Raw genomic sequence first — 13,100 nt, 5'->3', positions numbered from 1 at the left:
CTACTTTCCTCCAAATTCGGGACTAGATACATGAGGTGTGGGGTGATCACTATGGGCAGCTCAGGTGCCCACCTCTGCCCACCACCCCCATGGAGCACATACCCCCTCTCACCTTGATCCTGCTCACAGCTTCCTGGGCCTGCATCATGCGCACGTTTTTGGAGGGAGTTTTGTCTGAGAGCAGTTGGGTGGAGCCAAGGTAATTGGCAGCAAAAATGATTCCATCAATTAAGTCTTCAGGGTCACAAGGTCCGGGAACTGTAACACACAGAGCCACAGTGGTGAGTGAAACCACCCGGAGTGGGGTGCTGCCAAACCCCGGCATAATACCTCTCCCCCTGCTCACCACTGGCACAGGGGGCCCAGTACCCAAGACCCCTGAGTGCTGCATCAACCTGCTCGTCTAAGGCATCTCGCCATGCCGACCTTCACTCACCCTTCATCTTCAAACAGAAGGAACAATTTTTTCTTAGAGTAACTTATTTCACCCATGCCATTTACTGTGAGAAATGATGTGAATATTTATGTAAATACCAAACATAGAATTCAGTGATAAAGGATGTTGTTTCTGCCGTTAGACCAAGCTTTTTGGGGAAAAGAACTATGTCATAGTCATCTATGGCTCTCTTGTGTCTTGTTAGCATCTGTCACCCAGTGGGTATCAAATAAACGTTTGCCTGACCAATGGTTAGTTAGATAAGCAGTTCCCTGACTTGCCACCCATTCCTATCTCCCCCTCTCCATTGTATCCATAATGGGGGAAACAAATTTTATAAATTAGAAAAAAATGGAATATTTGTTTCAGAATGTCTGGATTCCCATAATAACCTCTGACTCCAATTCTGGAGACAGATAATGTTATCCCAAAGCTGTGGTCTCGTCCTGCCAACCTTGCTGACTTACAGGCCATAATGCTCCCAGCCCGCGTCCACATACAGATCGATTTCAAGGAAAATCAGAATTTCTGTTTCATTGATCAGCCTTTTAAATCTAACCTGAGTTTTAAATATTTTAAAGGGAGGTATCTGATTCTAACCATAATCACCTGTAAACTCACCTTGAAATTAAAACACATCTGGGACTAATACATAACCTTACAACACACGCACTAAGAATGGCATTCTAATTCTGCAATGAAAACAGGGGTCTTCTTTGGCATGCATGCCATATTTGGGGAAACTAAAATATACACGTTAACCCACAGTTACAACTTCAGGGTCTTAAATTAGATACCCTGTAAAGGAAACATTTGCTTTTTCCTCCTGGACAGATAATCTGAAATGGTTTTAATTTTTATCCTTAAACAGGAAGTTCACCTTGAGCTTAAATAGCCACTTCCAATGATAAACTACTTATTGAGGTACAGATTTAAAATAAAATCTATTCATTTTTCCCCCCTAAAACCTAGGTGGTGGTTGAAACAAAGAAATTAACAATGTTTTAGGAAAGGCCTTCACAAAACATCTGTGTGGTAATGAAATAAGGAAACCTGTTATTTCTCTTATTCTCAGTCTTTCCGGGAACGATTTCTGGACAAACAGTGAGTGGTACACAGCCACACCTGCCTCCACTACATACTAGTAATTTACATTCTTCTCAACAGCCACATGCTTCCTGCTCTGAAACTTTCATAGATGTGACAAGGATCAGATTATTTACAATATATAGTTAAGCTGTACAGCAGGGAAGCACTAGTCTAATAAAATAACATATATACAAGTTTGGACCTATGCTATGCTTTCTAAAAAGTAAAAGATAATCATTCTTCTATTATAAATTCCTGTGATGGGTATACAATGTTACTTACACATAATCATTTTTTTGCCAACCAGGTATTGAGAAAAAAGATCTCACCTGGGATAGCAACTTTTAAAAATGTTTCATTTATTTTGTGAAAATGAAAAAATGTTCAAAGAAAAATGAAAGTTAACCACCTCTCTACAGGACTTCCAATATCATACATTCATCTCTGATTTAGCTCTACTCACTGAAGAGTCTCTTTTCAACTGTAATAAGTGTGGATATGCAGGTAGGTATGTTTAAGAGCAATCCAAGTAATATTTAAATGACTATGTCAATATCAAGCAGCTCAGAGACAGAAATATTGGACCTAAACAAATTATACATTCGAGATATAATCTCATGCCCTTTATCCTCCAGGGAAATTGATTATAATTAAATGTCACTGTCACTGTGTCATACCCTGAAAAAAAGTGCCCTAACATCATAAGTTCTTTTTAGGCTCAGATGTTAGTGTATTATTAAAAAGTAAAAAAAAAATTAAAGTTATAATGGTCTTAAGTCAAAGATCGCAGGTTTCGTTCTGGCCTTTTGGGATGTGTTCTTCCTTTCAGCGATGCCTCTGTGTTGCCCTGCGGGTGAAGAAGCACACACCCTATATCCTCACCCTCATGTTAATACCGAGCCTGAAGGATGGGAAAAGGAGAACAGAGTTTCCAAACTTCTGAAAACACCCCGAGGTGCTCTCATGGAATTCTGGACCTTCACAAAAATGGTGAAAATAATTTATAGGTCACTCAAGAAAGAAACCCGAGTAACTGAACCAAACTGGAGCTTGCCCTGGACTTCGGTCTCAAAGGTTTGTGAAGGTTTAGGAATCCTGATAAGTCATTCCCAAGCAGCGGAACACACCGACTGTTTACTCACAGGGTCCAAAGGCCAGACAGGGCCTCAACTTGATGCCTCGGCCTCCAGAAAAATCCTGCTTCACGGAAATGACAATCCAGTCTACCCTCGTGGTAGAGGATTAGTGTCACCTCTAGCTAGGGAATGCCTTTGTATGAATGACAAACAGGTGCTCCATTTGTGTGGCCTGACCTCAACCTGGGGTACCTAGCTTGGGCTGAGTTTTGGCCTCACTGGTGTCTGGGTGTCCTTGTGCTTTGAATAACCTGCACAACTGTGTGCGGCAGCCTTGCATTGAATACAGAGAGAATTTTGGAGTCAGACGGCCGGTTCACGGCCTGGCTCTGCTACTTGCTAACTGTGTGATCTTGGGAACGTTGCTCACCCCTTCGATGCCTCAGTCCTCTCATGCCTAACATGGGGAACATAATAAAAACTTAGTTCATAAGATTGATGTGAGGATTCAATTAGTTATCACATGGAAGGTGCTTAGAACAGGACCTGGCAAAGAGTAAGAGCCTATAAATATTACTAGTACTAACCAGCTCATCCAAGCAAGAGAGCAAGAGACGGGAATAACTGAGAAGGTCTTTTTAAAAATTTCTTTTAAGCGAAGACGACCAAACTTTCTCCCTTAGTTAAAGCTCATCCCCACTTCAATAGCCCTTGATGGATATAAGAGGTATTCTGGAATACAAGTAAAGAGACTTGGGTTTCGGATCCAAGTTGACCATGACCAAGCTGGGCAAAGTCCCCCGCCCCAGCCTCAGGCTCTCACGGACAGGATCAGCAAAGGCAGGGAGGAGGCCCTTGGAGAGGCGTACAGCTATTGTTCTTTTGGTCTACGATTCTAAGACTGTTAAGACTGTGAATTAAGTGACTCTGGCCGTTCTTCTCCTCTGCCGTATTCCAGCCCAGGGCTTCAAATACTCAAAATGCTAAAAGATTCATGAACGACTCAGTGCTCACTATTTCCTTTTCAGCTCTTACCTTCAACGTAGGTTGGGAATGAAGCCAAGCTTTTTCTTGACTGTAATGAAGACAAAGAGGTTTCAGAAAGGGCAAAGCATGACGAAAAATGCATTAACACAACCATCCATGCAACGTGAGAAGTAATATATTACCAATGGCAGATGTTAAGCCGTTGGCAACCATTTTTGGTTACAGAAAGTAAAGTGTAAATAAACATATGCATTTCTTATTAAAGGTTAACCCAAAGCCCAGAACCATCCATTCATATTTTAGATAATCTGAAAATCCTACATTCTACAATCAGAGAAATATCTGTCAGCTTAAAAAATATCCCACGGAACAAAATTCATAATTCACAATAGCAATGCAAAGGGCTCGGTTTGTATTCTTAAGAATCTGGGTTTCTAAGTGAAAAACTGCTGATTAATAAAAGCACCAACAATATGATTGTATGTTGAAATTAAGAATTTCCTAGGGGGAATTTTACTTCCCTTTAGGTCTTTGCTCGCAGTGATCTCTCACTGTGCTAAAAATGTTGGCTAGAGTTTTTATCTTTTCCTTTCATTTATTACTGATTTATTTTAGTTCAAAGATTCCATTATATATATAAGTATCATGTGCTACTTCAAAATAAGGTCACAACAAACAAAGAAGTAAATTAAACACCCTGGAATTTCTTATATTAGGTAACACCTTGGAGAAAAGGTCATATCCATTGGAAATGAATATGATCAACTAGAAACCTTCTAGAACCTGACTGGTAGTTCAAATGCTGGCTCTCAGAGAAGCAATACTTACCATTTGGTTCCTTTCACAAGTGAATGCCCTAGAGATAACTCTGAGTGGCCTAAGAGTAGGAAATTCCTTACTGCTTCAACCAGTAATGGAATTTATAGCTGACCTGTCTGGGGCAGGGTGATGTGAGCATTACAGGAGAGTGAAGAGCTAATGTCAAAGACAAGAGTCCCTAAAATGGGCAAAAAGTAGGGATTGCATGGCCAAGGGTTATCCTCAGAAAGCCTAAAGGTTTTCATCACTAAGAATCAACCAGGTGTTAGGTGATCATTTCTATCATTTTTAGAAGAAAGGTATCTAGTACAGCACAGCTGATTAAGAGGTTGACTTGAATTGAGGGTACACTCTGAGAAGCCTGGTGGAGTGGAAGCGTGACGGGCCCTGCATGCGAGCTGAGATGTCATGCGAAACAATTCCATATAGTACTTTATACAGTGTTCTTCACTTGGAAGATGGGGATAGCAAAGGAATGATTAATTAGTCAATACTTGCACAACATTCTAAAAACAGTAGTGTTCACTGCTATGTGAAAATTGGAGGCAGTTGAAGCTATCTAATTTTAGGAACCTAACTCAATTCAGGACAATGACAAGAATTCAAACACTAAGCACACCGCATACTGCGCAGGGCAGCCTTTCAGTAAACCTGCTGCCGATGGGTTCACTGGGATGAAATGGTTCCTCACACCGAAGAGGGTGGGGTTCTGGTTTCAGAAAGGATCACTTTTAAAGAAACTAAAGACATAAGTCCACCAGGAATAAAAGGTTATTGGGTACTAATGAATTCATGGAAAAATGCACACCAAGTGAAAGCCAAGATATGTGGATAGGAGGAGAGAATGACAATTTCAGTAGTGCTTTCCATTAATTCTACTTTCTATTTATCCAAGTGAGAAGACAGGCCTAGCTGAATGCCAACAGCCAAGCCTGTCTAATTCTGGTTGGTTTAAAGAAAACCAGTCCATAACTTCAGGGTATGCAGATGGACGCTAGCTTCTTCATAAGGCCAAAGGTTTTAAAATTATTATTCCTCAACCGTCTCTGTCTTTGTCCTCAGCTACTAGGGGCCTGGGGTAATAAAGGTTTACTTTGTTTAATCGAAATGGTTAAGCCTCTAGGTAAACCCAAGAAGCCTATTCAGATTTCCTTGAGCTATTGGGATACTCTTCTGAATGCTAATCTCAAGGACAGGGTCCAGATTTTAGCAGAAGCTACAGAAGAACTACTTCCAATGCTCTAAAAACTGCCATTTTATTTAGAGCCACAATGGAGGGCATTTGGGACTTTCACTTATTCTCTATTCATGAGCTCATGACTGGCTTTCTTTAGTCTCTGGGGTAGTAATTTTTTTTTTTCAGTGAGTTTTGTGAAATGAAAGAATCTCTAATTATTGCACACAAAGAGGATTTCATCATTATTTCTAAGGATATGCAGAAACATGTGCCAAGTCCTGTAGGAATTGAGAAACTAACAAATTTGCCTTGCTTATTATATCTGATGAATAATCAAATGTTGAACATTCAGATGTCTGATTAGCCTTTTGTTTTCTCACATGTGGACAGAGATGAACCTTGGTTGGTACTTAACATTCAACAATTAATGAAGCCACGTTGAAGAAGACAAAGGCCAAAACCTTTGGGATTTTCTAGGAGGTCACACTAACCATATGCAGTACCCGGAGGCCTGACAACTGGAATAATGACACACAAGCTACCTTGTCCACGCAGGGTGTGGACTTTTCACCCCCAAGCACAGCGGATTTGGGGTTTAAGAGCCTCGGCCCACATCCTCTCTGGATTCAAATCCTAGCCCAATGAGTTGTGAGGCCTGGGACATCAGGGAAGTTATTCAATCTCTCAGCTTCCTCAACTAACACACGAGGACAATAGTTCTTACCCCACAGAATGATTGTAAGGATTAAAATGAGACACTATCTGTGATTTGTTTGGCGCAGTGCCTGCACACAGCAAATGCTCAAGACATGGTAAGTCTCATTACTGTTATTATCACGGTGGTCGCCACTCTTTTCTTCTTGCTATTTGTTCTCACCTCTCCGTGCACTATGAATAAAGTATAAGGCAAAGCTGGGGGATACAGGGGCAGCAGAAACTGTGACCCCATTAGCCCTGCTCCTGCGGCCTAGGGTCTGAGGGTCAAGTCCAGGGGAAGACAAAGCATGTTTCAATTCTAAATTCTAATGGTGGTGTTTCAGAGAAAGTCTCCTTATGTTTGTTTGGTTTAATATGAACAGATTAATATAAAAATCTACTTCTCCCTTGCATGAATATTTAATGGCGAATGTATGTGTATTCAATGATACTTTAAAGGTAAATTTCAACTAAGGCTCCTGTTAGAAGTGAGCTGCCACTCATTTTAAAATGGAGATTGCTTTCTTCCATTAAACTTCACATAAAAATTATTCGCAAGAGGAGGGAAAAGGAGACAATCGTTCATTAGGTGGCTTACTGCCCTAATGCGCACCCTCACTGTTGATTACACAGCAAGCTGAGCCCACACAGAGGTCACGACACAGGTCAATATTTACCTGATTCTGGTTCATAAAGAGATGGGGGTGGCAGTTAGCTGGGTGTAAAAAAGATGACAGTGTTGGAGAAGGCAGTGGCTTCCCTCAGGGAAAAACATCTGCCCTTTTTAGCCCTAGAAACCTCAGGGGGAGCTAGCAGCATCGTCTCGCTTAGATTTTCTCTGCCAGAGCTCAGGATGGCCTCCTTAAGTAGGGCAACAGTATGATTTGCTGTCCCAAAGGACACGTTAGGGCTGCACTGTCCAGGAGCCCTTTGCTGCACCGGGTTGCTGAAGTTAACTGAAATTGAATAAAATGAAAATGTCAGGTCCTCAGTCCCACCAGCCACATGTCAAGGGCTTGCTGGTCACACGAGGCTGGTGACCACCATGGAGGATAGTCTAGAAGTAGAACTTTCCCATCATTGTGGTTTGTTCTCTGGACAGTGTTGCTTAAGAGAGAAGGGGTGCTTGTCAGCTGTGTTGTTGGACAACAGGTGCGAACTGCACGTAAAGCAGGACGAGTGGTCACCCTGTCATCATGAAAGGGATTTCACTTGGGCCTGAAATAAATGGGTATTTAAATAACCCATTTCCCAAACCACCTAGCAACTGTAAATCCACGGTGCCCGAGGCTTCTAACACCATAAAGGAGGATGCAGCTACACAGAGTTTGGGATGTCAATAGCTAGCACTGTCCAAGAGGACTTCCTGTATTGGTGGAAATGCTCTGTAATCTCCCATGTCCAATACAGTAACCACTGGTCACATGTGGCTACTGAGCACTTGAAATGTGGCTCCTATGCCTGAGGAAGTGAGTTTTTCATTTTATTTACTAATTGAAATAGACACCTGTGGCTACTGGCTACCAAATTGGATGTGGCAGCTTTAATCACCGAATTCCACACTGGCTAGGAGAAAACAGAATTTGTCTCCCCAGGGTACTTTGGGACAGAAGCTCTGTGGGAGGCCGGAGAAAGCATAAACTAGAATTAGAAGGGAAGAAAATGGGCTTTTGAAACAAAATGGCATCCTACCTACCTCTTTGTTCGTGGATGCTTCCGCGGGGTCACTAGGAGGAAGGGGTGTACTCGAAGACTCTGCACCCAGGGGCGAGGAGCTGCCGGGAGATGGAGACTGGAACACAGCAAGGAAATAATGTAGTGAGAACCTGGAGCACAGGGTGAGCACCCAGCCAGGGCAGGGGCAGAAGAGAGAGGAGAAAGCTGCACACAGCTGAAGAACTGTTTCAGCGGGGAGAAAGCTTCCCTGGAAAAGAGCTGCCAACTATACATCTGAGAATGCTCCAGTTTGTCAAGCTTTCTTTGAAATTTCTGCCATGTTTTCAAAGGAGCACTTGGAGCTCAGTTCCCCAACCCTCAGGCCAACATAGAGCAGTTTAATTTATATGTAGTAAAAGTTAAATGTCAAACTTAAAGTACTGGATGAATAAAACTAGTGGTGATACACAAATGTTTGTGCTTTAAAAAAAATTTTTCTTATTGAAGGATAGAAAGACTTTGGGTAATAAATGTCATAAAATCACCTACTTTCCCATAATGGGAAAGTAAAAATTACAACACGTATTTTTTAAAGAGGCAGCTGGGATTGACTTTTATGACTGGAAACCGTATCACTTATATTTTCCTCGTCGGTTCAGATTTCAAGTATCTTGTCTGATTTAATCCACAGGCTACTGAAAAGTCAGAGAAATTTCAGCATCCAAACAACGTTACCTTGCCTGTTCTCAGAAAAGTTTAAACATTACTTGTTAAATGACATATTTAAAGCAATTCCATGTCTGGGTATTAATCCAAACAAAGCAAAAATGCTAATTCTAAAATACGTATGCACCACTATGTTCATTGCAGCATTATTTATCACAGCCAAGATATGGAAGCAACCTAGGTGTTCACTGGATAAAGAAGATGTGGTATATACACACAAGGGAATATTACTCAGCCATAAAAAAGAAATCTTGTCATTTGCAATGACACAGATGTACCTAAAGAGTATTACGCTAAGTGAAATAAGTCAGACAGAGAAAGACAAATACTGTATACTCTCACTTACATGTGGAATCTAAAGAACAAAATAAATGAACAAACCAAGTAGAAACAAACTCCTGGATACAGAGAGCAAACTGATGGTTGCCAGAGGGGAGGGGAGTGAGGGAATGGGTAGAAAAATGGAAAGGAATTAAGATGCACAAATTGCCAGTTATAAAGTAAGTCATGGGGATATAATGTACAGAACAGGGAATGTAGTTAATAATATCGCAATAACTATGTATGGTGACAGATGGCTACTAGACTTATTGTGGTGATCACTTTGTAAGGTATACAAACGTTGAATCACTACGTTATACACCTAAACTAATATTGTGTCTTGACAATAATTTAAAAATTAAGAAAATCTTTAATTAAAAAAAAAAGATTAAGAAAAATAGTTTCGGGGAGTATGTTTCCCATCAGGTGTGCTACTGCCTCAGGTGATGGGCTCGGGCTCCTTGCACAAACAGGCCCTCCTGGAAATATGACATTCCAGGCCAGTGCCTGACACACGGCAAGTGCTTCATAAATACTCGCTTAATGAAAGACAAAAGAAAGCAAGCAAGCTCAGGGATGGGACTAATCCAGCTCTGGAAAACCATGTGAGTCAATACCCGAACATTTCTGTATGCTCCTGAAATCTTGGGTGACGAAGAGACTCTTCAGGTGAGTCACAGGAATGCTGAAGAATTCTACAGCGATGGTCCCCTGAGAGTAAGAATGTACTGCTTCACAGTGTGTTGGTGACGTTTGATAGTGGACATAAAATAGAACCCACACAAGGATCTATTCTCTGAGGAAGTGTGGGGAGGTGAGTGAGGGGAGGTAAGCAAAAATCAAAATAACATCTTGAATCTCATCTGATCTCACAGGACTGGGCCCCTTCGGGAAGCTGAGGCAGAGAGAGAGACATCAGTAAAATAGCTCTGTGTGGAAAGGAAGGAGGTTCCACAAAGCAGTGGTGCTGAGGAGGGGAGGGGACATGCTAACATACAACGGGGACCTCAGTAAGCAGTATGTGAAATCATAAAAAATAAATAAATAAATCTTTTTCAAAAAGTCTGAATCACAGAAAACACAGGGGGCGCCAAATGAATTCAAAGAGGATGTGGTGCAATGTGGTATTCTTCCCACGGAGACATTATATGGTTCTGGCCTGTTGCTGTGAAGCCTGGATTTGTTTCCCATGAGCCCATATGCCTGATTCTGAGCAGGCAGGTGAGGACCACTGAGCCTCTAAAATGTTCACATGCAGAAATCAGCTGCTCTGCAGTAAAGCCAAGAGGACCGGAACGGGGTAACAGCAGACATAAAGTACCCAGGCTCCACAGCCTCTAGATACAAGAAAATAGCCCTGCATGCCTTTACAAAGAACAGAACTTTTCATTTGGCATCCAAGAGAACTGGTGCGTACTTGTGGAGTTAGCTCCATGTTTGCCCTACTCAAAATTAATGTAGTAAAGCCTTCTTGAGAATTTGATGCCTTTAAAACGTCCCAAGTTTTCAAATTTGAAAAGCTTCCTTAGATATTTACATCTCTCTATGTTTCCAATTAGTTTTCTCTGTCACAAATATTTTAAGGGTTTAGTCCCTGAGGAAGCTAGTGGGGCTGGTTTTTCTGTATTTATTTGGTTTGAAAGCAGTGTGACACCTTCATTTAAAAAAAGCAACAACCCTCCCGAGAGTCCCACAGTTCCTATTTCTTTGTCTAACTATTTTCTGTTGCAAATCTTCTAAAAATGGATTCTTTGCAATGCCATGGGCACCAGATCATCTCAGGATGATGTGAGAAGGCAGGTTATGCACACAGTGGGCTGGGATGTGAAAGCGGCAGGTCAGACCCTACGGTCGGCCTAAGTGACCAGTGCTGGGCACGCATCACGGAACATTGGAGACATAAATGTGACTTCCATAAGAACTGCTCTCACGGAGGCTCTTGTGGGGCCCACACCAACCTTTATCAGGGCCCCTTTCCCCTCAGACAACGGATGCTCTAGCCTTCTGCACACAAATGAGCTCATTCATGTTTCCTTCCATTTGCATGTGCAGTTAATTACCTCCACCCAGAGAGCTCTCCCTCATTCTCTCCTACGTTCAATGCATAATTCAAAAGCGCACATCTTGCTGAAGCTTTCTCACTGTGTTCATGGTACATTCTGTCCTGATGGCCGGCATGTGCCATGTTTTGTAATGATCTGTGTCTGTGTATGTCTGCCCTCCCCCAAGAGTTCTTTGGGAAGGATCTTCTCTTATTCATCTTTGTAAGCCAAGTACCTAGCCTTAGGTCCCATAAACAGTAGGCACTCAGTAAATGACTTTTTTTTTTTAAATTACAACTCCGCAAATCAATACTTCTCTGTTCTAAGAATTCGTGTATAGTTGGAATTATAACCTACATGTTGTTAGTCAAAAGATAAACTAAGCTTATGTTTATAATTTTTAGTATTGTTTTTCAAGGTAAAATTCTAATCAAGTCCCCTTTCCCCCATACTTACTTTGAAATTTTAAGTGAATTAATTTTATATTAGGCTTTTGAAAGTACACTTATGGGGGTGATTCTTTAGAACACTCCTGCCCCTTGTGGTTAAAATGTGACATGACTGCTGCCATAACAGGCAGGGAGAGAGAGCAGGCGAGAGGACAGACTATGTGCCTGCAGTAGCTGGGGCAGGAAAAGAGTTCCTGTAGTGGAGACACAGCAACCTTTCCTGTCACAAGACCCAGGACTCAGAAGGCTCTGGAATCAAGCCTGTTGGTTGGCGGAAGTAAAAAAAGCAATCAATGCCTAAGACACTAAGTCTGGTCTTCAACGACACCATGATCTGGCTTCCTAGTATTAGGATCCATTTTCCAAAGCAGTGTGATTATAGGGAACACAAGTTACATTTCTCCTTGGAAAAGGACTTTGATGTTTTAATTTTATATTGTGGCAGAACGAGTATAATTTAACTTAGGCTTCAGTATAGTCCTGATTACAAGCTCAAGCGGTTACAAGCTCAAGCCCCAGTTTCTGGCCGACGAGTCTGAATTCTGGCTCTATCACGAAGGGCTCTGATCCTACTGAGAACTGGGGAAACAGTTATACCCACCTCCTGGGGTTGACATGAAGGTTAATTAGTGACAACACACAGAAGGTGTCAGCTCAGTGCTCAGGCATGCACAAATTACTCAACTGATATTTGATAAGCCTTTTAAGATGTCAACAGTTACAAAAATTAGTTCACCCCAATGGGAGGGTGCTCACACCCTCACACAACATCTCACACCCCTTGGGGTGTTTTCATCATCTCATCTTCTTGGTTCCTTCCTTACTAAAATTTTATTCATGGATAAAATTAAAAAGCACACAAAAGGCTCTACAATATCATACCACAAAGACTCTAAATCAATTTTTAAGCCCCAAGACTCTGACTGGTATATTGGTAAGAACGGCTCATTGCTAGCGAAGACTGGGCAGTATATGCAATGGTTGTGTGCAATTGAGGGTATGTCCACTGCCTGGCATTCCAGACAGCATTTTGGAATATGAGCGGTGAGAATAATGCTATTGAGGTGACTGCTTTACCAAAGAGAATCAGGTGCATATGCATTGTATAGTGTTATGTATAACATGGCTCATGCATGACCATGACACACCAAGGTACTCTGCTGTTTAGGACACCTGGTGAAAGACCCCAGCTGGCTCTAGCCAACCTTGATGAGTCCCAGTACAAGCTGGTCCCTTTCCTCCAAGGAAACTCAGTGACAAAGCTTTCACTGCGAGGAAGGATAGGAGAAAATAATTATTTAAAAATTCCAGTTTTATCAAATCCGTTTATAGTAATTTCACCTACATGGAACAACTCACAGAACCTGAATAAGGATTTTTGTTTTTGTTTTTAATACAGTCACCAAATCGCCCACATACCACCTGAAACCCGAACACCTCAAGAACCTTACACAGGTCATATAACACAGGTGATATGGACTGCATGCTTGTGTTCCCTTGTTGACTGGCGAAAAATAACTCTCCAAGTAATCCACAAAGAAAACGTTTACTCAGGAAAAGAAGAAGCAAGACCACCACCGCAGTGCGGAAAGCACACCTCCTACATGGAGCTCCTACTGGCAGCCC

General features: G+C 41.7%; 1 protein-coding gene across 9 annotated transcripts in view; it reads right to left on the bottom strand.

Annotated features, from left to right (window-relative positions):
* APBA1 (amyloid beta precursor protein binding family A member 1) overlaps positions 1–13,100 on the bottom strand; it is a 195,898-nt gene that overhangs the window by 30,971 nt on the left and 151,827 nt on the right. For all 9 annotated transcript variants that reach the window (XR_002126077.1, XM_019661100.1, XM_019661099.1 and 6 more), the window contains 3 exons: positions 7,977–8,072; positions 3,637–3,676; positions 113–258 (listed from right to left, as the gene is read on the bottom strand). Coding sequence is in view for 8 of the 9 variants with exons in the window: in XM_019661100.1 (XP_019516645.1) it covers positions 113–258; positions 3,637–3,676; positions 7,977–8,072 (282 nt within the window). In the remaining variant the exon portion in view is untranslated. The remainder of the gene's footprint in view (positions 1–112; positions 259–3,636; positions 3,677–7,976; positions 8,073–13,100) is intronic.

The sequence above is a fragment of the Hipposideros armiger genome, unplaced genomic scaffold (genome assembly GCF_001890085.2).
Source record: "Hipposideros armiger isolate ML-2016 unplaced genomic scaffold, ASM189008v1 scaffold_335, whole genome shotgun sequence".
Lineage (NCBI taxonomy): Eukaryota > Metazoa > Chordata > Mammalia > Chiroptera > Hipposideridae > Hipposideros > Hipposideros armiger.
This window is presented reverse-complemented; position numbering and strand designations above follow the sequence as displayed.